General features: G+C 34.8%; 1 protein-coding gene across 1 annotated transcript; it reads left to right on the plus strand.

The window, feature by feature from the left end:
* The first annotated feature begins 1,870 nt into the window (after positions 1–1,870).
* SULT1E1 (sulfotransferase family 1E member 1) lies at positions 1,871–27,096 on the plus strand. The gene is made up of 8 exons (XM_036851966.1): positions 1,871–1,982; positions 5,857–6,018; positions 8,068–8,193; positions 9,195–9,292; positions 19,162–19,288; positions 21,173–21,267; positions 24,148–24,328; positions 26,247–27,096. Exons 2-8 carry the CDS (start codon positions 5,868–5,870, stop codon positions 26,357–26,359), a joined length of 891 nt encoding a protein of 296 aa, XP_036707861.1. The 5' UTR covers positions 1,871–1,982; positions 5,857–5,867; the 3' UTR covers positions 26,360–27,096.
* Positions 27,097–27,841: the final 745 nt, after the last annotated feature.

A 27,841-nucleotide genomic window follows, 5' to 3' on the forward strand; every position in this document is an offset into this window, starting at 1 on the left:
CTTTTTTTTATCGGAGTAAAATTGCTTTACAGTGTTGTGTTAGTTTCTGCTGTACAATGAAGTGAATCAGCTGTATGTATACCTATATCCCCTCTCTCTTGGACCTCCCTCCCATCCCCCCCACCAACCCACCCATCTAGGTCATCACAGAGCACCGAGCTGAGCTACCTGTGCTATACAGCAGGTTCCCACTAACTATTTATTTCACATACGGTAGTGTATTTATGTTGTAGGGCTGGATATTAATGCCTTTTACAATTAACAACCACAGTTCTCTTAACTCCTTTTTTTTCTTGAACACATGAGTCACTTTCATTCAGTTAATATGTATTCAATGCCCAGCCTGCTAAATGCCATCCAGTGAGCTAATTACGGAACAGCACTCTGTTTTAAATGTATACACAGACTAATAAGGGAGTTGGACAAGTAAATTTTAATTACGGCACAATGAGATAAATGCTAAATAGGTTGCGGTGCAAGGTTTCAAAGGTCACTTGGAGGGATATTCAGTCTTGCAAGAGTCAGGAAAAGCCTTTCAAAGAAAGTGCAATCAAATTAGAGTCAAGAGACAAAGGAGAACTAATCAGGCTTTGAACTAACTGGGTTGGAGGTATTGATGGGGGTATAAGGTGGGAGCAAAGGAGAATATCCTCAGCTGAAGACAGAGTAGGTGTAGAGACATGAAAAGAAAAAAATGTGAAGGATTCATGCATTCCAAAACCCTTGGACTTTTTTTGAATTGAAGTATAGTTGAGGTAAATATTATATAAGTACAGGTGTACAATATAGTGAGTTACAATTTTTAAGGGTTATACTCCATTTATAGTTATCATAAAATATTGGCAATATTCCTGGTGTTGTACAATATATCCTTGTAGCTTATTTTATACCTAACAATTCATAACTCTTAATCTTCTATGCCTATCTTTCACCTCCCTCCTTCTCTCTCCCCACTGGTAACAGCTAGTTTGTTCTCTATATCTGTGAGTCTGCTGTTTTTTGTTATATTCACTAGTTTGTTGTATTTCTTTAGATTCCACATATAAGTGATGTCATACAGGATTTGTCTTTCTGTCTGACTTACTTTACTTAGCATAATGCACTCCAAGTCCATTTTTCTCATTCTCTTATCGAAATTCCAATGGTGCCAATGGTGCCAATGGCTAACTTTTCCTGGAAATTTCACACTATATCATTGAACATGTGATTGGGAGCAGAGAGAAGTGAGATTTTAAAAATAATAATCCAAAGGTGAGTGCTGTTTACATTCTTTCCTTAGCTGTCACCTGTTTTTGATTTTCAGGGATACTTAAGAGTTAAATGCAAAGATTTTTAAATAGAAGGTGTTTTCCAAGTGACTTAGAACACAAGCAAGTACTACAATGCCTTCTTTGACAGGTCTCCCTAAACTAATCTAGGTCTCCTGATCCAGGGTCCTCGATGCCCTCCTGTGTCTTCTCTGTTTCTTACTCCCCTAGTAAGTTTATTCTCTCAAAGGTCAAGCCCGCCCATTTGATTATTCATCAGTGAATGAGTAAGGGACGCTGTCTTCCAAGCTCTCTTATGTTCTGTTGCGTCATGTTTACATTTTTCTCCCTCTTCTTTGCCTTCACTTCCTCTCCCTCCTTCTCCTCAACCCACAGATGGCTACTGGCAGATTTAGAAATTTGATCATGAACCAAGAATGAAAAATAACAGGAGAATTTCTACATCTCTGTATGAATAAACATGACTCTGTGTGGCTCACTGCATCTGCAGGTATGATTCCATATTTGTATTACTCCTTTGCAACACAAACTCCAGAAAGCCTAGCCCTGCAGATTAATCTCCGCCTCCTTCTCTGGCATTCAGAATAAAAGCTCACCAGAAACATTCCAAATGCACAGTAGTTCTCATCTTTTTTTGCAGCTTGAAACCTGAGTGGAGATTTGAAGAAAACTGGATTGGATCACCAAGTTTCTTTCACAGGACCGTCTGGACAGGTTTTATCTCATTATTGCTGACATTAATATTTAGATTTTAGATATAGGAAATACAGAATGCAAATTATTTATTACAAAGCTGTTTTAAAAAGGAAATATAGAGATAATGAAGTGTTAATCAATACTTTAGTCACTTAATAATGTACATGTAAAGCTTTATTAAATCACTTATTTATCATTAAAAATAATATCTTGTATTTATATAATGCTTTGCTGTTTAAAGAGTTTTAACATAAAACTACAGTATCCTAATGGCCTTGTAAGTCCTGCATGTTGGACATGTTCTCTATTTTACTGATAAGAAAACAAAGCAACAGAGTAGAAAAGTTAGAGGGGAGACTGAATTCTAGTCAGGTGTTTACTTCTGTGAAATATGTCAGAAGCAGTCTATTACCACCAGAGGCCTTGAAAATATTACTATCACTTTTAAGTGAGAGATATGAGATACACAAGAGCAGAAATCCAAGTCCTTGGTAAGTCGTTGACAGGTAGACCATTGTCAGGATGGTACTTATTTTATCTAGGAGACTTTAGTGGAACCTAGAGAGCCCGAAGAGATTTGATCTAACAATTAAATCATTGAATTTAATGAGGATTTTTTAGCATCTATTTTGTGACACAGTGCTGAGGTTCTGGATAGAATGATGTACAAGAGGATATTCTCTACTTTCAGCCACTTTGCTCAAATCCAAGTAAGTCGAAGAAGGTGAGGCTGAAGTGAGCTCTTTGCATCTACACTCACCCTGGTATTCAGCACTTATCACTGTGCTTGGTAACAACAGAGGAACTCAGACAGAGAGTACTTGCTGAATGAAAGGCAGACTGGGAGTGGAGGAGGGGAGGATGGAGAAACACAGAAAGAAAAAGAGGAAGGAAAGAAGAAACAAAGAGAAAGAAGAAATATTTCTTCCTTCAACTGAATTTATGAATCACAGTTTTAATAATTTTTGTTGGTGTTTCTAGACAACAGTAACCTACATACTCAGGAAATGAAATTGACAGTTTCTAACTGAAATAGGTCTTTTGAGAAAGAAAAAAGCAACTAGAGGTGAATCTATACACTGTGATGTGAGATAATTTACTAAAAGAAGTTAAGTAAACAAAGCAAGAGATTTTATTATATACCACCTAGTTTAACTCTGAGATTCAAATTGACCATGAAGGGTCAGCCAGAAGTCAGTCAACTGTTTGATAATAAATCAGCTACTCCCGATTGACTATAAGCCAATTCTTACAAACTTGGCAGAACATCAAGAAAGTTGTTCACATGAATAAACAAATCAACAGACAGGGCAAGGGATGCCTTCCGCACACAGTTTTTTCTAGTGATTGTATGAACAATAAATGTCTATGCAAACCATTAAGAAAGTTAAAGACAACTGGAAATACATGATGGGAAAACTACAGATATCTTCAATTTATAAATAAATAGTAAATTACTAGCTGTACATCAGTTAGGACAAAACAACACTCCTGATGGGCAAAATTGATCAAAATGATTAAAAGAACCAATAAATTTATGAAATATGAAAACATGAAGAATTGTAAAATATCTATGAAATACAGATTTTAAATAATATATATTCTATTATGAAAGATTGCAACAAATAAATTTCCAATACTGATGATGCAGTGAGAAAATAGGCAATTTCATATACCGCGCAAATGTGCACACTCTTTTAGTGATTTGTTAAGGACAATTGCCAATTTCTTACGTGTGTATACCTTTTACTTTGGCAATTCCATCGTCACTGCAAAGATAAGTGTGAAAAGACATATGCTCGAAGAAATTTGTTGCAGTACTATTTATATTGGAAAAAAGGAAAAACAGGGATTCCCAACAATAAAGAGTTGTATCATCTATGTTACATCCATACTATGGATTGCTATGTGTTATTTATAAGAATAAAAACAGAATTTGTGTACCAGCACCAAAATATGTTCACATCATAAAGTTTAGTGTAAAAATAGATTACAAATGAATGTAAAATAGAATACAAATTAAACTACATTCATAAGTGTATAGATTTTATATATATTTAAATATTTAGAAACATAAAAACAGCATTATTAGGAATGGTCATTTCTTATGTGTAGAATAAAGGGAGCACTTTCATTTTCTCTATATCATTTAATGTTTTCAACATGTCAAAAATAAGGATATTTATATGTGCATGTTTACATGAATGCATGAATGTGTGCGAATTTATCCTTCCTTGTGTAAGACAGATATGGTTCAATCCTCAAAAAGTCTCCTGCAGGACAAACTTAACCTAATCTATAATGATGTCTGCTTTTTCATAGAACCTTATGACATATGCATAAGGTTTTAAAATAAAACTTTTCAGGTCTGGCAAAAAGTGTCTAATAAATAACATCCATTTTCTTTCCTAGGGTGGTTGTAGAAAGAAAATAGGCACTTCCTACAGTGAGGCCATATGGAAGGCTATTTTCATATTCAGTCAATAGTTGTTGAGCTTCCTAACTAGGGCAGTGACCATGAAGATAGAAAAGAGAAGAAAATAATGGAGATGGAATCAATGCGTTTGAGTGCCTGGTGCTAGTGAGGGAGAGATAGGAGGTAACATCTGGAAGTTTTCATCTCTACTGTTTAGCCTGAAATGTAGTAGGGGAAACGCTACCAGAAGGAGCTTTCAGTGTAAGTCAGTGGCCTAAATACTTGGTTTGATTTGTAGGTCACATCTTTCTAAAATTTTACCATCAGTTATTTCTTCCTTTGGGTTAATGCATTTGTTACAATATCTGCTAGTTTCACTTCCTCTTTAGAGTGTACTTCTCATAGTTTGGGATGGTCTGTATTAAAGGAAACACATTGGGTGACTAAAAGAACTACTGCCTCCAAGAGGCTCCTGTTATGGTATGAACTTTCTGAAAAAGACAGTAAAAGCCACAGCAGTCACAAATGTATAGGGGTATAACAACTTATCTGGCAGTTTTTTGGGCAAGGGTGGATATTAGCTGTAATGCTAATATCAAAGAAGGACAACATTTGTTGTGATGCTATATCACAAACTCAGAACGGGGTAAGTTTGGGGAGTAAAAATGTAGTGAAAGAAGTTGAAAGCCAATAAAGGAAAGTGTGCTTAATTAAAAATTTTAAGACTAACTCTGAACGTGAAATGATTTAACATGGGATCAGGAGAGGAACTGTCAATGATAACCATGTTGTTTAACCTTATAATTGTCACACAAGTCACTCAATGGGGGTGTCGACTTCTTTACTGATCAAGTGAGAGAGAAAAGTATAAGTAATGCTAGGGGTCACACAGGAATCTTCTCTACCCTCAAGAATCTGTGTCTCAGACATATCCATTACAGTGTCATTAATTTCATCTTCTTTTTAATACACTCAACAAGCATTTGATTTTTTTTTCATTAAATGACACATATTCAGGAACTAAGGAAGCTCTGACTTTGATATCTGGCAATAGCTATCAAATGTGACCATCAATCTTTATTGTTATTTAATGTATACAGAATTAATCAAAGTGATTCTTTGCCAAAGTATTGTTGTATTTTCTCAATCTCTTAGCTTTTTTATATGCCCCATCAATTTTGACAGAGAAATCGAAGGCTCTGTTGAATGTATCACACATTTTGTACATAGTTTTGAAACATCTTACTTTATTGTGCTTTGTACTTATTCTTTCATATGTTAGACTTATTAATAGGATTAGAAACTCTTAAAACACCAAAGCTGTGTTATATCCTTCTTTAATATTCCTTTATCCCATATGCTCAACAGCTAAGAAATGCTAGACACCCAAGAGAAACTCAATGTACTGGGCTATTATTAATGTTAAAACATTTTAAAGTACATACAAAGTGGAAAGCATACTTTTTTTTCTTTCAGTGTACCACTCTATGATGAATTCTTCCAAACCTGCCTATTTAGATTACTTTGGCAGAATCCATGGAATTCTACTGTATAAAGAATTTATCCAATATTGGCATGATGTGGAGGCATTTGAGGCAAGGCCAGATGACCTTGTCATTGTCACCTATCCCAAATCTGGTAAGTCTCTTTGTTATGTCAAAGTCGTTCCCTTTTCACCTAGAAATGACAAACCCACCTTGACTGGTAAATATTGACCCTTTCACCCCTCCCATACTCACTCTCTATATTAAATAAGGACAGATATAGCAGTTTTGGTATAGACATAGAAAAAGTGGCATACGCTAGCTCTATTCTAAGACCACAATCTGTACCTATAATTTGAGCAGCACATTGACAAATGGGTATTGTTGGCCACTTTAGAAATTCACATAATATAGGTGGATGAATATGGAACCATAACTAAAATTTAAAACTACCCACTGTGTTTACCTTATGTCATTATTGTCATTGTTGTATAGACAAAGTATAAGCAATTTTCACAGATTTTTTAAAAATTAACACTTTTTCAGCTAACCAGCTCCTCTTTATAAAGTCCATCTCTGAAACTCTATTTGCAAGTAACGTCTTTTTTCTTGAAATTAGCTTGTTAGTCATAACTCCGGAGTCTTACAATCCTAGACCTTTAGAAATTAGAAAGGTCCAGTACAGACTTCTTCTCTATCTTCTCTATCTCTATCTTCTCTAACTCTAACTGTTCCAATTAGCACTTAAGTATGTCAAACACTAAATATATCTTTGGCTACTCTCACTGTAAAGAGCTCCTGCATTTCTCTTCCTTGTCTAGATCTATGTCAGCACAAAACCAGTCACATGAAGAGGACACCTGAGAGCTATTCCAGAGTCAATTTCTTTTACTCCTGCATCTCCCATATTCAATCAATCAATGTGTTTTGCCCATTTAGTCTCTTAGATATGCCTCACAGTCAGTCTCTTACAGGTCTCTTGTCACCTTTCTTATTGACCCCTCACTCCATTGTTTTATTTACTTTGGCTCTAGAGGAGTTCTTCCAAAATATAACCATGATAATCTTGCTTTCTTGCTTAATGTATGCTAATGCCTTTGAAAAACTTTTAGAAAACAACTTGAACTCTAGAATGAACTACAAGGCTTTTTAGGCTCAGTATCTGGTTGCTGCTGTAGGCTCATCTCCACCCATCCCTTCAGGTAGCCTCTGATTTGGTCTTTATAATCTACATCCAATTTGTTTCCTTGCCACTTTACTATTTGTAAGTATCTGGTCTTTGATTATAAAAAACAAACAAACAGATCTTCTGTCTGGTAGACCACTTTCCTACCTTACAAAACTTGTGAATTTATGCCAATAATTTGTTAAAGCTAAGCTCAATTATCATGGTCTTTTTTTTTTTAACATCTTTATTGGAGTATAATTGCTTTACAATGGTGTGTTAGTTTCTGCTTTATAACAAAGTGAATCAGTTATATGTATATATATGTTCCCATATCTCTTCCCTCTTGCGTCTCCCTCCCTCCCATCCTCCCTATCCCACCCCTCTAGGTGGTCACAAACCACCGAGCTGATCTCCCTGTGCTATGTGGCTGCTTCCCACTATCATGGTCTCTTGAAGGCATTTCTTGTGGAAACATCACAGCAGCAGCAGAAGCACACAAAGTTCCTCCTTTACAGTCCTTTGAATCCCTGTGACCATCTGTATTACAACATCTTAAGGAAAAAGCAGTGTTGTAATTATTGAGCATTCTTTCTGACTTTTCAGAGGGCCTGTGACCATCACAGGACAAGGACCAGATTTATTCTTTTCTATATACTCTGTACTAGGACTCAACCTGAGGCATAGAAGCTATCCAGAAAATTTGTGGATGAAAGCATGCTTACTTTCTAGATGTAAACATTTAGTTCCAAGACTGTTATCAGCTTGTACAGTGTCACAATTCATCATCGACAAATTCAGATTTCTACCACAGGTATATCTTATTACAATGTTCTTCCTTATTTATTGATGCTATGTTTGGATCCTATAAGATTAAATTTTAGAAGAAATATTTCTTGAGTCCTGTGGTTATTCTGGCATCTTTCAAATACTATTGCATTGGTAACTTCCTACTTTATCCAACTAGAAATCTATCACTCCCTGCATCATCAGCTATGCATCCTCAGTAGGAGACTCAGATTTGTTTAATTTTTTCAGGCACAACATGGGTTAGTGAAATTGTATACATGATTTATACAGAGGGTGATGTGGAAAAGTGCAAAGAAGATGCCATTTTTAATCGAATTCCTTACCTGGAATGCAGGACTGAAAAGGTGATGAATGGTAATGCTTAAGTTAATTTTAAAAGCTATATACACATATTTTAAGTGTGGGTGTAAATGGTGCAGGGAAAGAGACTATAAGCAAAAGTGGTAATTAGTATTATTTCTTCTACATAGGAAAGAATGTAAATTTAATTTTAAATCTTGACAGAGTTTATGGTATAGCATATGCCTGGAATAGAGTGAATAAGGATAGCTCTGATATGCTTTCAGCAGAGCCTAGTAATATGTGAGCATTTATCTCTTTATGGGATGTAGGCAACAGTACTTTAAATGCCAGGAAAATATCCATAAATTTTTCAAGAATGTATGCAAAAATATTTTTATCACAGATTCTTTTAATATTATGAAAAATTAGAAACAATATATATGTTAATCAATAAAAGAAGAGTTAAAAGTGATATGAAATCATTAAACATGTTATGATGTCATATGTTTCTTGACATTGAAGTGTTGCTATAATATATTGAGAAAAATGCAATTAGGGGACTTCCTTGTCTGTCCAGTGGTTAAGACTTCACCTTCCAATGCAGAGGGTGCGGGTTTGATCCCTGGTCAGGGAGCTAAGATCCCACATGCTTCACGGCCAAAAACCCAAAACATAAAACAGAAGCAATATTGTAACAAATTAAATAAAGACTTAAAAAAATGGTCCACATGAAAAAAATCTTAAGAGAAAAGAAAAATGCAATCAGAAGATATTAAAAATTTCATCTGTGTGTGTGGTATTTGTATGGCCGTGAGTCTGGGCGTATAGACATCCTTGTATGGAAGGATTCTTACCAAAATGTTAATAATGATTTTTTTCAAAGGTGAAATTTTATTTGATCTATTTTTTCTCTATAATTTTCTCTACCTAAACTTCTGTCATAGTGAATATGTATTATTATTATGAAAACAATATAGAATATATAGTTACTTTTATTTTTTTAAATCTATGAAAATCCATATAAATATTTATAATTTTTGAAGTTGTCTAACTTTTGTTTTTTTAAAAATTAGGAGTAAAACAATTAAAACAGATGGCATCTCCTAGAATAGTGAAGTCTCATCTCCCACCTGAGCTTCTTCCAGCCTCATTTTGGGAAAAGAACTGTAAGGTAACCAGAGTCAAGTGTTCTTAGAACTTCACCCAACTCAAAGAATTTTACAATGATAAAGTTATGTAACATCCTAACTGTGTCTTATACGCACTTGTTTATTTATTCCTTCATTGAATCTATAGACATTTTTAAAATGTAGATCTTAGTCAGTATAGTCAGAGAGTCTAGATTTCAGTTCTAACTCCAGAGGTGATTCTGAGAAAAATAGGTAAACTCTCTTAGCTTCAGTTTCCTCATCTATAAAAGAGGGATAATAATTGCATTCCGCATAGAGTTGTTATAAGGATTAACTAAAATCATTCTTGTAAAGTGCTTAACATAGAACCTAGCATGTTATAAATAATATATGGTAGCTACTTTTGTATTTGCTGTTATTAGTAATTGCATTCAATGTACTCTTTTTGCAAACTATTGTGCTTGGCATTGTGAGGCATGCAAATGAACTAGACAAGGATAAACCAGAAAAAAAATATAATAATTATTTACTGAGTGCCTATCATGAGCCAGCAATATGACAATTAACAAGATGCATGCAATCCTTGTCTTCATGGACACATGGTCCACAGGGGGAAAGTGACAAATAAACAAACAATACAGAAGGTACTATAAGTCAAGTAAGAGAAGAATTTTAGCCCAGACATTGAGGGCATAGAAGTTATCCAGGAGCAAGTAACATCTCAGCTGATACATGAAGGATGCATAGGAATTACTCTATATAATCCCAGAGGCAACCCAAGGTGGGATGTGAAACCAGTTCAATTTAGCTGGAAAGCTGAGTGTCCATGCTGGCTGGATGAGTGAAGGGAGATAAGCTGGGTTTGTTTATAACAGATATGGAAGCCAATTTAGAAAGTTTGGGTTCCACTTTGATGATAATAAGGAGTTACAGCCATATTAAGCTGCTGATTTATATGATCAATTTTGCTTTTTAGAAAGAATAATACATGGAATCCTAAAGTACAGGCAAAACATTGTCTTAAAACACTGAAGCTGTTTCTCAAGACCTTACTAGCTTTATTAGGACACACTATGACCCATACTAAACATATAAGATATTAAAGCACTATATGTAGTCATTACTGACAAAGAAGGGGATCTATCTGAGCCATGAAACATTTCCATTTTGTACTCTGACGTAACAGGGCATATATGACATTTTCTGGAGATCCATGGTGCAAAATTTTGAAGATTCCAATGTTTTTTGTTTGTTTGTTTGTTTTTATCATAGGCAATCTTAGAAAGATCACATACATCCTGCTGAAGTCATTCCATACATAAGAGCTCTCTCTTTAATAAACGTTATTTATGTATCTTTTGGGAAACATGTCATTACTATTTTTTCAAGAGATTTGGCCAAGTTACTTGTTTTCTTTGGAGAACGGGATGAAGCCTTGATGTTACCCCTTTATTTATTTATTTATTTTAATTTTAAAAAATTAAAAAAAATTTTTTTTATAAATTAATTAATTAATTTATTTTTGGCTGCGTTGGGTCTTTGTTGCTGCACGTGGGCTTTCTCTAGTTGCAGCGAGCGGGGGCTACTTTTCGTTGCAGTGCATGGGCTTCTCATTGCAGTGGCTTCTCTTGTTGCGGAGCAGGGGCTTTAGGCTCACAGGCTTCAGTAGTTGTGGCATGCAGCCTCAGCAGTTGTGGCGTGCAGGCTCAGTAGCTGTGGCACATGGGTTTAGTTGTTCCGTGGCATGTGGGATCTTCCCGGACGAGGGCTTCAGCCCATGTCCCCTGCATTGGCAGGTGGATTCTTAACCACCGTGCCACCAGGGAATTCCCCCCCTTTACTTTTAAATGAAAATACATTCTGTACCTTTATAATAGCCTCAGTCTTCACAAAACTGCTGATCATCTCAGAGGTCATCAAAGACTAGGAGACAATTGGATGGATTCACATCCTGAGTACTTCCAGGGTGATTCACTGGTAGACAAGATGAGAGGTGGATTGAGACTGTTAGTAAAAGTGTGTTTGGAGCGTTGGACTAGAAACTTTAAGTGATAAAAAAGAAGAAAGTAAAAAAAAAAAAGGGAACCGGCTAATAGATAAAAGAAACAATTGAGACCAATAAACTTGAGAACTTGGAGTTGTTGCAGAAGAGGTATATTCCTGATAAGAAAGAAAGAATAAAGAAACAGGACTGTCTTGGAAGAAAACATGGTGCTCAAGGACAAGGCTTCAGAAACTTTAGGGTACTGACAAGTTTCAAGATTTGGCTAAAAATATTGTTAGCTGAAGTAAAATAGAGGTAATGATCAATGACCACATGAACCTAGAGAATCAGCTGGATCATGCATACAGACACTAAAATTATACAGTGTGGTGAAAAGTTTTGGTATGGAGAGTAACACTATGAGGCAGGTGTTCAGATCTTCAATTAAAGCAAGGGAATGACCACAAGCTTAAAAATGGCTCAGCTGGTTGAAGTATGAATTATTATATGATCAGGGGTTTTTCAAGTGTGGGAATTTTAAGATAGATTATGATCCCAAGTGAATTGTGGGCAAACTAGAAACTTTGACTTGAGAGAACTGAGTGGAAAGACCTAGATTTACCTCGAAGGCAGGAAGAGCATGTGCAGTGAAAAGTTAGGGAAGAGAATAGGATCTTCCAAAAAAGAGATAAGACAAACTGATGGAAGTTTAAGGAAAGAGGAATTGCTTTAACTTCCCACCTTCCTCCGTCCCACATCCTGGAGAATAAAAACTTTCATGGAGGACCTGGAGCAAAGGTTTAAATATGGATACTATTTTTTTAAATTTAATTAAATTAATTAATTTATTTATACAGCAGGTTCTTATTAGTTATCTATTTTATACATATTAGTTTATATAAGTCAATCCCAGTCTCCCAATTCATCCCACCACCACCCACGCCCCACTTACCCCTCTTGGTGTCCATACATTTATTCTCTACATCTGTGTCTCTATTTCTGCCTTGCAAACCGGTTCATCTGTACCATTTTTCCAGATTCCACATATATGCGTTAATATAAGATATATGTTTTTCTCTTTCTGACATACTTCACTCTGTATGACAGTCTCTAGGTCCATCCATGTCTCTCTCTACAAATGACCCAATTTCGTTCCTTTTTATGGCTGAGTAATATTCCATTGTACCACATCTTTATCCATTCATCTGTCGATGGGCATTTAGGTTGCTTCCGTGACCTGGCTATTGCAAATAGTGCTGCAGTGAACATTGGGGTGCATGTGTCTCTTTGAATTATGGTTTTCTCTGGGTATATGCCCAGGAGTGGGATTGCTGGGTCATATGGTAATTCTATTTTTAGTATTTTAAGGAACCTCCATACTGCTCTCCATAGTGGCTGTATCAATTTATATTCCCACCAACAGTGCAAGAGGGTTCCCTTTTCTCCACAACCTCTCCAGCAATTGTTGCTTGTAGATTTTCTGATGATGCCCATTCTAACCAGTGTGAGGTAATACCTCACTGTAGTTTTGATTTACATTTATCTAATAATTAGTGATGTTGAGCAGCTTTTCATGTGCTTCTTGGCCATCTGTATGTCTTCTTTGGAGAAATGTCTATTTAGGTCTTCTGCCCATTTTTCGATTGGGTTTTTGTTTTTTTAATATTGAGCTGAATGAGCTGTTTATATATTTTGGAGATTAATCCTTTGTGCATTGATTCATTTGCAAATATTTTCTCCCATTCTGAGGTTGTCTTTTTGTCTTGTTTATAGTTTCCTTTGCTGTGCAAAAGCTTTTAAGTTTCATTAGGTCCCATTTGTTTATTTTTGTTTTTATTTCCATTACTCTAGGAGATGGGTCAAAAAAGATCTTGCTGTGATTTATGTCAAAGAGTGTTCTTCCTATGTTTTCCTCTAAGAGTTTTATAGTGTCTGGTCTTACATTTAAGTCTTTAATCCATTTTATTTTATTTATTTATTTTATTTGTGTATGGTGTTAAGGAGTGCTCTAATTTCATTGTTTTACATGTAGCTGTCCAGTTTTCCCAGCACCACTTATTGAAGACACTGTCTTTTCTCCATTGTATATCCTTGCCTCCTTTGTCAAAGATTAGTTGACCATAGGTGCATGGGTTTATCTCTGCGCTTTCTATCCTGTTCCACTGATCTATATTTCTGTTTTTGTGTCAGTACCATATTGTCTTGATTACTGTAGCTTTGTAGTATAGTCTGAACTCAGGGAGTCTGATTCCTCCAGCTCCATTTTTTCCCCTCAAGACTGCTTTGGCTATTCGGGGTCTTTTGTGTCTCCATACAAATTTAAGATTTTTTGTTCTAGTTCTGTAAAAAATGCCATTGGTAATTTGATAGGAATTGCATTGAATCTGTAGATTGCTTTGGGTAGTATAGCTATTTTCACAATATTGATTCTTCCAATCCAAGAACATTGTATATCTCTCCATCTGTTTGTGTCATCTTTGATTTCTTTCATCAGTGTCTTATAGTTTTCTGAGTACAGATCTTTTACCTCCTTGGGTAGGTTTATTCCCAGGTATTTTATTCTTTTTGTTGCAATGGTGAATGGGATTGTTTTCTTGATTTCTCTTTCTGATCTTTCATTGTTAGTGTGTAGGAATGCAAGAGATTTCTGTGCATTAATTTTGTATCCTGCTACTTTACCAGATTCATTGATTAGCTCTAGTAGTTTTCTGGTGGTATGTTTAGGATTCTTTATGTATAATATCATGTCATCTGCAAACAGTGACAGTTTTACTTCTTCTATTCCTTTTATTTCTTTTCCTTCTCTGATTGCCATGGCTAGGACTTCCAAAACTATGTTGAATAATGGTGGCGAGAGTGGACATCCTTGTCTTGCTCCTGATCTTAGAGGAAATGCTTTCAGTTTTTCACCATTGAGAATGATGTTTGCTATGTGTTTGTCATATACGGTCTTTGTTTTGTTGAGGTATGTTCCCTCTATGCCCATTTTCTGGAGAGTTTTTAATCATAAATTGGTGTTGAATTTTGTCAAAAGCTTTTTCTGCATCAATTGATATGATCATATGCTTTTTATTCTTCAGTTTGTTAATATGGTGTATCACATTGATTGATTTGCATATATTGAAGTATCATTGCCTCCCTGGGATAAATCCCACTTGATCGTGGTGTATGATCCTTTTAATGTATTGTTGAATTTTGTTTGCTAGTATATTGTTGAGGATTTTTGCATCTATATTCATCAGTGATATTGGTCTGTAATTTTCTTTTTTTTTGTAGTATCTTTGTCTGGTTTTGGTATCAGGGTGATGGTGGCCTCATAGAATGAGCTTGAGAATGTCCTTTCCTCTGCAATTTTTGGGAAGATTTTGAGAAGGATGGGTGTTAGCTTTTCTCTAAATCTTTGATAGAATTCACCTGTGAAGCCATCTGGTCCTGGACTTTTGTTTGTTGGAAGATTTAAAATCACATTTTCAATTTCATTACTTGTGCCTGTTCTGTTCATATTTTCTATTTCTTCCTGGTTCAGTCTTGGAAGGTTATAGCTTTCTAAGAATTTGTCCATTTCTTCCAGGTTGTCCATTTTATTGGCATAGAGTTGCTTGCAGTAGTCTCTTATGATGCTTTGTATTTCTGCGGTGTCCATTGTAACTTCTCCTTTTTTATTTCTAATTTTATTGATTGGAGTCCTCTCCCTCTTTTTTTTGATGAGTCTGGCTAAAGTTTTATCAATCTTGTTTATCTTCTCAAAGAACCAGCTTTTAGTTTTATTGATCTTTGCTATTGTTTTCTTTGTTTCTATATCATCTATTTTTGCTCTGATCTTTATGATTTCTTTCCTTCTACTAACTTTGGGTTTTGTTTGTTTTCTTTCTCTAGTTACTTTAGGTGTAAGGTTACATTGTTTTTTTGAGATTTTTCTTGTTTCTTGATGTAGGAATATATTGCTATAAACTTCCCTCTTAGAACTGCTTTTGCTGCATCCCATAGGTTTTGGATGGTCGTGTTTTCCTTGTCATTTGTCTCTAGGTATTTTTTGATTTCCTCTTGATTTCCTCAGTGATCTCTTGGTTATTTAGTAACGTATTGTTTAGCTTCCACATGTTTGTGTTTTTTATGTTTTTTTCCATGTAATTGATTTCTAATCTCATTGCATTGTGGTTGGAAAACATGCTTGATGTGATTTCAATTTTCTTAAATGTATCGAGGCTTGATTTGTGACCCAAGATGTGATCTATCCTGGAGAATGTTCTGTGTGCACTTGAGAAGAAAATGTAATCAGCTGTTTTCGAATGGAATGTCCTATAAATATCAACTTAATCTATCTGGTCTATTGTGTCATTTAAAGCTTGTGTTTCCTTATTAATTTTCTGTCTGGATGATCTGTCCATTGGTGAAAGTGAGGTGTTAAAGTCCCCCACTATTATTGTGTTACTGTCAATTTCCTCTTTTATAGCTGTTAGCATTTGCCTTTTGTATTGAGGTGCATCTTTTTTGGGTGCATAAATATTTCAATTGTTATATCTTCTTCTTGGATTGATCCCTTGATCATTATGTAGTGTCCTTTCTTATCTCTTGTGACATTCTTTATTTTAAAGTCCTTTTTATCTGATATGAGTATTGCTACTCCAGTTCTCTTTTGATTTCCATTTGCATGGAATATCTTTTTCCATTCCCTCACTTTCAGTCTGTATGTGTCCCTAGGTCTGAATTGGGTCTCTTGTAGAAAACATATAGATGGGTCTTGTTTTTGTATCCATTCAGTGAGCCTGTGTCTTTTGGTTGGAGCACTTAATCCATTCATATTTAAGGTAATTATCAATATGTATGTTCCTATGACCGTTTTCTTAATTGTTTTGGGTTTGTTTTTGTATATCCTTTTCTTCTCTTGTGTTTCCCACTTAGAGAAGTTCCTTTAGCATTTGTTGTAGAGCTGGTTTGGTGGTGCTGAATTCTCTTAGTTTTTGCTTGTCTGTAAAGCTTTTGATTTCTCCATCGAATTTTAATGAGATCCTTGCCAGGTAGAGTAATCTTGGTTGTAGGTTCTTCCCTTTCATCACTTTAAGTATATCATGCCACTCCCTTCTGGCTTGTAGCGTTTCTGCTGAGAAATCAGCTGTTAACTTTATGGGAGTTCCCTTGTATGTTGTCATTTTTCCCTTGTTGCTTTCAATAATTTTTCTTGCTTTCTTAATTTTTGTCAATTTGATTACTATGTGTCTCTGCATGTTTCTCCTTGGGTTTATCTTGCCTGGGACTCTCTGCACTTCCTGGACCTGGGTGGCTATTTCTTTTCCCATGTTAGGGACGTTTTTGACTATAATCTCTTCAAGAATTTTCTTGGATCCTTTCTCTCTCTCTTCTCCTTCTGAGACCCCTATAATTCGAATGTTGGTGCATTTAATGTTGTCCCAGAGGCCTCTTAGGCTGTCTTCATTTATTTTCCTTCTTTTTTCTTTATTCTGTCCACAGCGGTGAATTCCACCATTCCGTCTTCCAGGTCACTTATCCATTCTTCTGCCTCAGTTATTTTGCTATTGATTCCTTCTAGTGTATTTTTCATTTCAGTTATTGTATTGTTCTTCTCTGTTTGTTTGTTCTTTAATTCTTCCAAGTGTTTGTTCTTTAATTCTTCTAGGTCTTGCTTGGTTAAACATTTCTTGCATATTCTCGATCTTTGCCTCCATTCTTTTTCTGTGGTCCTGGGTCATCTTCACTATCATTATTCTGAATTCTTTTTCTGGAAAGTTGCCTTCACTTAGTTGTTTTTCTGGGGTTTTATCTTGTTCTTTAATCTGGTACATAGTCCTCTGCCTTTTCATTTTGTCTGTGTTTCTGTGAATGTAGTTTTCTTTTCACAGGCTCAGGATTGTTGTTCTTCTTGCTTCTGCTGTAGATGAGGCTATCTAAGAAGGTTGTGCAAGCTTCCTGATGGGAGGGACTGGTGGTGGGTAGAGCTGGGTGTTGCTCTGGTGGGCAGAGCTCACTAAAACATTAATCCAGTTGTCTGCTCATGGATGGGGCTGGGTTGCCTCCCTGTTGGTTGTTTGGCCTGAGGTGACCCAGGACTGAAGCCTACAGGTCCTTTGGTGGGGCTAAAGGTGTACTTCGGGAAGGTTCATGACAAGGAGTACTTCCCAGAACTTCTGCTGCTAGTGTCCTTGTACCTACAGTGAGCCACAGATGCCCCCCACTTCTGCAGGAGACCCTCCAACACTAGCAGGTAGGTCTGGTTCAGTCTCCTGTGGGGTCACTGCTCCTTCCCCCTGGGTCTTGATGTGCACACTACTTTGTGTGTGCCCTTCAAGAGTGGAGTCTCTGTTTCCCCCAGTTCTGTCGAAATCTTGCAATCAAATCCTGTTAGCCTTCAAAGTCTGATTCTCTGGGAATTCCTCCTCCTTTTGCCAGAACCCCAGGTTGGGAAGCCTGACCTGGGGCTCAGGACTTTCACTCCAGTGGGTGGACTTCTGTGGTATAATTTTTGTCCAGTTTGTGAGTCACCCACCCCCCATTTATGGGATTTGATTTGATTGTGAATGCTCCCCTACTACCATCTCATTTCAGCTTCTCCTTTGTCTTTTGAGGTGGGGTATCTTTTTTGGTGAGTTCCAGTGCCTTCTTGTCAATGATTGTTCAGCCGTTAGTTGTGATTCTGGTGCTCTTGCAAGAGAGAGTAAGCGCACGTCTTTGTACCCCTCCATCTTGAACCAATCCATGGATAGTATTTTGAGATGCAGAGATTATTCAGGACAGAGGGAACAGCATGAATAAAAAAAAGCGATGAAAATTATGAAGTAAATTGTTGGATATAGTGGCAAAGAGTTCCATTCAGCTAATAGGCAAAAAGGACTAGGGAGAGTTTTAAATAAGATTGGAAAAGTTCAATATGGCTAATGATAGCTTTGATGAGAAAAGAAAGTTCACTTTATTTACTGTAGTATTTGGAGCTTTTTATAGTGGGACCTTAAAAATGAAAACCATACTTCTTAGAGTATACAAAAAGATTTCTTTAAAATTGTTTGAAAATATATTAACTTGAGTAAGACAGGTTATGAGCCTAATCATATCCAGGAAAGAGTGGAGAGTCAAGAGCAGCCATTCCCAATGGCATTGCTCAGGTGCCTGAAGGAGGAAGTGGAAGACCAGAGAGATGGAGTTTACTTTTGCAGCTCTTTTCCTGCAGCACTGAGTGTCTGACCTAGAAAAGACTGTAACGATCTGATGTAACTCATTTGTTTAGTAGATAGAAAATGTAGGTCCAAAATGGTTGGTGCTTTGCACAAGATGGTAGAAATTAGTGCCAGAACCAGCGTCTAAAACCAAGGCTTCCTGACTGTTCATTTATTGATGTTTCCTCGCTATATAAAATGGAAACTCAACAAGGTGTGAGTGAAGATTATATTTTTTCACTGACAGCAACATGTATTTAAAAATAACCTCATAAACATGATTTTTTCTTCAAGATTGCAAGCAAGAAAATAACAGGACTTTTTTTTTAAATTGCTATAAGGAATAGTCGTGTAGTATAAAGGCCAGAAGACTTTTTACTCTCATTGGGTACATTTATTCTCAACCATGTATTCTGACTAAGCTTCAGTTTAGTTTCTTCACTTATAAATTGGGGATAATAATCTGCCTCATCCATTTTATATCAATGGAATTTGAGACACTCAAATGAAATATGTGAAATAAATATGAATATGGCACAGAAATGAAAAGTGAGAACTAACATTGAACAATGCAAAAGATGCTGTCACTTCAGATTATTTAAAGAGTTTTCTTCTTTATAGTTTTATATATTTTATATATTTTCTACAATAAATATGTGTTATGTTTATAGTTGAAAACATAAACATTTCCTTTTTAAATCTTGATGAGACTATATTTGAAAAATATTAGCTGATTTAATATCTAATTTCATCTTCTTAGATCATCTATGTTTGCCGGAATGCCAAGGATGTTGTTGTTTCTTATTATTATTTCTTTTTAATGGTGACTGCTAATCCAGATCCTGGTTCTTTTCAAGATTTTGTGGAAAAATTTATGGATGGAGAAGGTATGAACAGTTTCTTTTCATGAATTCTTTCAAGGTAAATGATACAAGACAAATGGCATCTCTGGGCAAAAATTTTTGTTGTCTGTTCTAGTCTGTTATCCTTCCTGGTCCTTAATTAAAACACAGAAATTCTAGAAGACCTTGAACTTTAGAACAAGCATAGAGTTTCCAGATGCGCGTGGCAAATTGCAGAATCTGGATACTCTAGTTTGGTGCCCACAAATAAGTATACAGATGTATGTGTGTCCAATTCTCTCTCATCTCTTTTTATTACAGAAGCACTTCACAGTGTGTTATTACAACTTCATTGAACAAGAGGGGAAAAAGACAGAGGAGAGAAAATGTTCATTTGTTTCTAAGAAAAATTTCAGATACTACATGGGGCCAGAATCCACAAAGAAGTCTGAATATCTACAAAGTTCTTACTCATTCTAACCACTGTACAGTCTGAATAATTCAACTAGATTTCTCAGAACAGTACAAGAGTTACTTGAGCAGAAATTCTGGGAAATTTTGTCTTTTTATTTAACTCCCAACTAAAGCAACTGAGTATTCAAATTTGAGAAAGAAAGGGTTCAGGAGAATCTAATATTAACTAAAGAAGGCCATTCTAATCCTATAGTAATAATTGTAAGGAAAAAAGATAATAACACCATTTTTATATCCACAAAATTTAATATTGACTCAACGAAAATGCGGTGTATGTGCTTTATGCTTGTTGCTACATTTGGAAAATTTTATGCTAAAGCATCATGAATAAAATACATGCCTCAAGATCATCAAACAGGTGTTATAAGGCAGAGAAAGATAATGGACCTCTGCAAAATGAACGAATAAGATCACTATAAAAATCATTATATGACTTTTTCTGTAAAGAAACAAATGTAACAAAACAGAAACAGACCTACCCACATATACAGAAAACAAACTAGTGTTTACCACAGGGGAGGGGGATGGGGAGGGGCAAAATAGATGAAGGGGATTATGAGGTACAAGCTGCTAGTTATAAAATAAATAAGTCATAGGGAAGTAATGGGCAACATAGGGAATATAGTCAATATTTTATTATAACTTTATGGTGTGTAATCTATTAAAATATTGAATCACTACGTTGTACAACCACTATAATACTGTAAGTCAACTATACTAAATAAATAAATAAATAAATAAATTGTCGGTAGAGTCAAAGAACAGAAGAGGTATGTAACGATTTAATGCAAAGCAGAGTACTTTGGCTCACACATCACATATATTATCATGTCAGCTTTTTACTGGGTAAAACACTTGGATATATGTGAGAGAAGATGAAGGAAGAGAAAGGAAGAAACCGTATTTGGTCATACCACATGATCTCCAAAATCTTCTAATTTTTTAGAGTGAGAATGATACTAAGGGTCCCTAAGAGGACACCTCTTACCATTTAAACTGCGAGTAGTGTAACAAAAATTATATAGCTGCTAGCTTCAGTTACCAAAGCTACTTTTTAAATGGTATATTTGAGACCTGGACTGAATTCTGATCATAATAATGTTGATAATTCCACTACTCAACTCCTTTCACTAACCTGATTTCACCCACACACACACACACCCCATTTTCAAAAATGCTCTCATAAGCTCTGAATCAAATGGATGGAGTCTTCCTTCACTTTTCCCCTGAGTCATAAACCATGTCATAATAATGAAAGGTGAGAATATGTTTCTGTATATAGTTTATTCAACATACTGTGCTGCTTTTGCTGCAGAGAAATTTGCTTCAGATGTGCAGCTGATCTCTAGTTTTCATTCCATAACCATTTATTTATATTTCTTTGTCTGAAGACTCATTTTCAAGTTATATAAAGATGGTGCTATCTCCTCACGTTGTTTTTGTCTCTAATTTTAGTTCCTTATGGTTCCTGGTATGAACACACAAAATCTTGGTGGGAAAAGAGAGAGAATCCACAAGTGCTATTTATTTTCTATGAAGACATGAAGGAGGTGAGAAACTCAAAACATATGACAACTTAGTAATTCTCCAAATGTTAGAATTTGACAACATGGTAAATACAAAATTCTGCCTTTAAATAAATGATGCAGCCAACTCCAAAAGTTAAAATAATCCAGATACTTTAGCACAGATTTGAAGCTAGTAAATAAAAACCTTCTGTAAATGAATACATATAAACCCAAGTCTCAAAAAAAAACCAAAGACAAAAGTTGAAGGAATTTAAGTTCATAAAACAAAACAACAACAACACGTACACACATATGCACACAAGGAATCACAATGGGCAAGAAGAGTTAACTGGTCTCCAAATCCATAGATGTAGGAATTATCAGACAAGGACCATAAAATAACTATGCTGAACATGTTTAAAGAAACAAAAGAAGAAATTAAAAATTTTACAAAAAAACAAGAGATTACTAAAATTGACAAAGCAGATTTGGAAAAAACCCCAGCAAAATAGAATTTCTAAAATAATTTTTAAAAATTAAAATTAGAAAATTAAAAGATAGTTTAAATAAAAGATAAGACATAGCTAAATAGTGAATTAGTAATGAAGAAGATGATGCTGAGGAAAGTCCACAGGATGTACCACAGTGAGATAAACAGAATACTTCAGAAGAGGTAATGAATATACAAGATAGAGTAATAAGGTCCCACATATATCAACTCAAACTTCCAGAAGAAGAGAGTAAAGAGAATGCTGGAACAACAATATGAAAAAGAGTGAGGACATCACAATTTCTTCATAATCTGGGTTTTTTTTCCAGCTTTGTTGATAATCAGGGTAATTCAAAATAAAAATTACTAGGATGCCCTTTCACATCCACCAGACTGACAACAATTAAAAAGTCTGACAATAATAAATACCAGTCAGGATGTGTATTAGTGAGAAGTAACACATTTCTGATAAGAGTATAAAAATATACAAACACTATGGAAACAACATGTTACCTAGGGAGGGCAAACATGCACATAATTTAAGACTCAGAAATTCCACTAGTAGATATATGCTCTTGAGAAACACTGACTTGTGTGTAGTAGTTTATATATACAGCAACCTTCATAGCAGCATTCCCCATGACCATAAAAATTGGAAACAACCCAAATATACATATATTCAGGAATCAATACATGATATATACTATTATTCTACAATTAAATATTATATTGCAATGAAAAGGAATACACTTCAAATGTGCACATCAATTGGGTAAAACCAAACCATATGTTGTCTAGGGATACATACATGAGTTTCAAATCTACAGAGTAAAGCCCAGGATTGATTAGATCAATTTCAGGATAGCAAGTTTGTTGTTGTTTGTGGAACTTGGAATGGAGAATGAAAAGAATGAAGTTGGAAACTTGCAAATGGAAAAACTCAATCAATTATGAACGTTTTATTGCATACATTGGGTAGTGGGTAAGGGTGCTATATTGATTTTTATTCTTTAAAGCACATATGTGCACATATCAAATAATTTTAAAATGAAAGACAAAATACTGGGTCTTTTTATTAAGGGGTAAGAAATATCTTCTCTCATTCTTTATTAGTACCAAGAAAGCAGTTGATATCCATGTCTTGTCCACATCTTTGCACAATTATTAAGATTCATGTGGCAGTAATTCTAGATTTACTTTGATGAGGACAAATTTGAAATAAAATCATAAGTATTATTTTAGAAACTGAATTATTATTTCTTTACAGAATTTAACACAGAACAAATTGGAATGAGAAGCAGCCATGATCTGTAGTTTATTTTATTACTTAAATTTGTGTTCTGTAACTAGAATATTGAAGACAGTAAATTTAAAAGGCACACGAAAAAAATTTATTAGTTAATCCAACCATTTCACCCTTTCAAATTGTTCATGTCCATTTACTCTCTATTTTGGTCAATAATGGCCATGTTTAGGTTTCTTCTCTATTTGAGTGAATGAGGAACAGAAGAATAAATGTTTACTCTTGTTTCTACAACATATCAAGTAGAAAGAGAAAAAGACAGTAACCTTGCTATGTAGAGATACTACCTTTTTTTGTAGAAAACAAGTAAATAAAAAACATGTGAGAATACATATATGGTACAATGGATTTATATAGGGATTTATGGGAGCAAAAATAGAGTTATCTAACTCAAATTGGAATAGTCGAGGAAATCATCCCAAAGAAGGTGATACTTAAGCTGAAGTTTGACAGGCAAGCTGTAATTTGTAGGACAGGGAATTAGAGAACTGCATTCTGTGTAAAGGGAACTACATACCAGAATAAGCATTATAGTTGGTTTTGAGAATTGTTGCATTGAAAGATTAAGCTGAATAATAGGGTATGCTATAGAAGTGACTAGAGATGGGGATGTTTGTAACTATAGTTCATAAAAATCTGATATTGTTCCATGTTGAGTATTTGACTTTTTACACCCTTTCTTAATCTTTCTGGTTCCTTTGCTTCTCACTAGTTACACCAATAAATTAAAAGAAAAATGAAAGCTGTCTGCATATTTTCAACCCAAAACTTGATCTGTCAAAGGGGACTGTAGTCTTTAAGAGTGTATATTATATTCACAGATAGTATTTATTGAGCATGTACTATGCATAAAGGATGAAAATAAATATTTTATAAACACCATCTCATTTAGTGTTCTAAAAATCTTTGAAGTTTCTTTTATGTCCATTATATGAATGAGGAAAATTATGCTTAGAGAAGTTAAAAAATACCACTTCCCCAAGAAATGTTTTTGCTCTAGAAGCCTAATTCCAATATCAGTGGGGGGAAGAGGAGGGAAGAAAAGTTTTCCTTCTGTGTCCTTTTTTATCCACAAAGTAATGTATTCAATTTTAGTAACTGAGTCTTCAAAATATTTTTTTCTTCTTAGAATATCAGAAAAGAGGTGATGAAATTGATAGAATTTCTGGGAAGGAAGGCATCAGACGAGCTTGTGGACAAGATTATAAAACACACTTCATTCCAGGAGATGAAGAACAATCCATCTACCAATTACACAATGCTACCGGATGAAGTCATGAACCAAAAAGTATCTCCCTTCATGAGAAAGGGTGAGATAGTCATGTTATTTGCCTCCATTGCTGTAGGAAGTCATAAGTTGAAATAGTTATAGGTAAACATCTATTAAGGTCTATTCATGCCTGTGGACCCTGCTTGTTTTCTTCAGAGCTGTTTCACATTTGAGTGACCAGTTCTGCAGAAGCATAAAATATTAGTACTACTACTAATACTACTAATAAATTACTATTACTTGTTGATTACTTGGTATATGCAGCAAATTATATTAAGAATGACCAGCGGCCACCCCAGCCTCAGTACTAGCACTAATACCACACTCTACTAGTTATTACTTATTAAGTCTTTGTGCCTTGGTGCTGTATCACATACATCATATAAATTGTAAATTCTAATTTTTTAAAAAAAATTCTAATGCAAGAGTTAAGAGAAACTTCTATTATAATCTAATTTTGAGATGAGGAAACAAGCTTAGAACAATTAGTCAGCTTTTCCTTAACCAAGTGGAAGGCGTTTTTCAAGACTAAATGGCAAATATCCAAACTTATCAAATTGTATACATTAAATATGTACAGTTCTCTGTATATTAATTATACCTCAATAAAGCTGTTTTAAAAAAGACTAAGTTTCAAAACACTTAGTGGCAAATACAGCTTGGCTTAGCAAAAATATCAAGATACAATGAGGTGACATCTATTGGGAGGAGGCATGGTGGTCTTGATGAGATATAGTCAGTTTATAAATCCAAAGGCATGTAGGATATGCAGAGTATTGGGACATCCAGTCTTACTGGTACGTGAAGCAGAAACAGAACAGAGAAAATCTTGCTTTTGGAACCAAATTGTCATTGAGAGGGTCAGGGATTTTTTTAAACAATTGGAATAACAAACGTGCCACTGGGTGAAAATAGGGCACACATGAAAGAGAGTTAACATGCAGAGTAAATTTAAATTATTGAATCCTCAGATTATCTCAGTTTCTTTTCCCATAATGTCCTCATGTATTTTTAAGATAAAACAGCAAACTTAAAATAATGGCCATGTTTGTAAAGGGCTTTGTACTGTTGTACCCTCAGACCCCACATGATTCTCAAGACACACATTTTCTGTCTTCTGGTTTTTGGGTCTTTTCACTGGGAAAGTTTAGATCTCCTTGAGCTAACGGGGCAATTGAACAATTGATTAATTTAAAATACAAGGTGACTTCCTTCTGTCAGGGGAGGGTTGGATGTGATGAAAAGCCAAAGAGAAGAGCCTGTTAGGCTATTGTAACACACAGGTGGGAAACGCGGAGGAGCTTCTCTGTCGGTGGCAGCAGAAATGGAGAGAAGGCAATGGCTAGGAAGAAAGTCTGAATATAAATAAAGAATTAGATATTGTGGTTGAAGGATAACTGCCAAGTTTATGCAGTGGCTACCTGCTGTTGCCATTAACCAGGTTATGGAAAAGGTCACCAAAAAAATGCAATTTTGTACGGAAGGAAATGAATTTATTTTTAAACTGGGTGAATTTGAGCTGCTCGTATGGAATGAAAGTGGTCACATTAGGTAGGCACTTGGATATGAAGACGTTAAGTCTGGATTTTAATATTATCATCATGAAGATGATATTTAATATCTTGGGAGTAGGTAAAACATGGATCTCAGGAGCCCCAACATTTCAGAGGAAATTGGAGAAGAAAAATTAAGTGAAGTATTGATAGCATAACAGGGGAAGGTCAGAGAAATAAATTTGCTGTTTTTTTTGTCTGTTTTGTTTTGTTTTGTAACAATCAGGACAAATCCTTGTTTGCGCTCTCAAATATATAGTATTTATGGTATATATTTTATTTCTATAATTAAGGATTACAAGAATAAAATTTGATTAGGTGTTAATGAAAGTGATGAATATTAGAAAATTTCATTATTCTGGCTGGAAGACATAATATTTACTGTTTTTTTCTCTTTTGTTACAGGGATTGCAGGAGACTGGAAGAATTACTTTACAGTAGCCCTAAATGAGAAATTTGACACACACTATGAGCAGCAAATGAAGGGGTCTACACTGAAGTTACGAACCGAGATCTAGGAAGGGTTTTCTTGACACATCTGAGATTAAAGTGTTCTCATCATTCCTTACCTCTTTTATTTTAGACTAGTAAAGAATGAGTCATGTGAAAGATCATGATCAGGTTCACATGATTATTGAGATCTTCGTATAAAAAAGCAAGAAAGATTTTTTCCCTGCTGTTATCTTTTAATTTTTTTTCCTTTTCTTTCTTTATTACAAATTATTACACAAATCTATAACCTATGAGAATGATGTAGGAACACACAAATTATTGAAGTTGTTAAAGCCTCATCAAAAATAACCAAACATTCCAAATTCTTTAACTTTGTTGTTACTTTTTTCCGTTTATTAGTACATTTAGTATATACATATTCATTTATATACATATATGCATAAATATATATATTTACATGGAAACTGAAAACCTTGACAGAAAGAACTAAAGAATAAATAAATATGAGGATATAAATAGATCTGTTATTTCCTTCCTGATATTTTCTTTCACTTTCTGCAAAATGGCTTAATTTGGAATTTACCTTAGTTTAATGTAAATTTGGGGCATAACAGAATTGATTTCCAGACGTTTATAAATAATCCCAATGAGTGTTATTTATGCTTGAATGTCTTTAGCTAATTTGAAATAGTTATGCTTTAGTATTATTTCTGTCCTATACACAATATAATAAAATTAAGCTCTGTAAAGTTTTAAAGAATGTGATATATGCCACTAAAATAAAATACAAACAAAAGTAAAAGAAGAATTATTATTTTTTTATTTAAACAATGTTGTTTTGGCTTATGTCTCCTATTTTTCTCTATTCTCTTGATCATTTTTTTCTATAGCATGTTTCTTTTAACAGTCAATGCTTCCTTTCTCTAAATCAGAAGACACACAAGATCTCAAAAAATTCACTATGGGTGTTTAGTAGAATAGAATGTCTTTACTTCCTAAACTCAAAGATCAAATCTAGGGAGAAACTGATATATGTTTTCTTACTCTTTGGGGGAAAAGCTAGGAATTTCTCAGCCCCCTATTTAATAATTATGATTTTCAGAATAAAAGCTATTTTTTAGTGTAACATTGCTATGCATTATACAAAAATTGAAGAGTCTTGAAAACTTTTAAGATTTTGTTTGGGTTGAGGTGGGAATTAGAATCTCAGTCTCTGGAGGGAACAGCTGTTACATGCATACACACGTGAATATACCTATACACACATTCAGACTCATTCATTATCATTATTCTTTTTCTGAACCATCTGAGATAAAGACATAATCACCCTTAAATATGCCAGTGTCTATTTCCCCCAAATAAGGCACTTTCCTGTATAATCACAACTATCCAAATCAGGAAATCAATATTGACACAGTACTACTGTCCAATCCATATATTACAATCACATCCATCCCAACTGCTTCATCAAAGGCTTTTTGTTTTTTCCTTCTGGTCCCGGATCCAATCTGAGATAACATGTTGCATTATATTGTCATATTTCAGAT

Source organism: Balaenoptera musculus, chromosome 5 (genome assembly GCF_009873245.2).
Source record: "Balaenoptera musculus isolate JJ_BM4_2016_0621 chromosome 5, mBalMus1.pri.v3, whole genome shotgun sequence".
Taxonomy (NCBI): domain Eukaryota; kingdom Metazoa; phylum Chordata; class Mammalia; order Artiodactyla; family Balaenopteridae; genus Balaenoptera; species Balaenoptera musculus.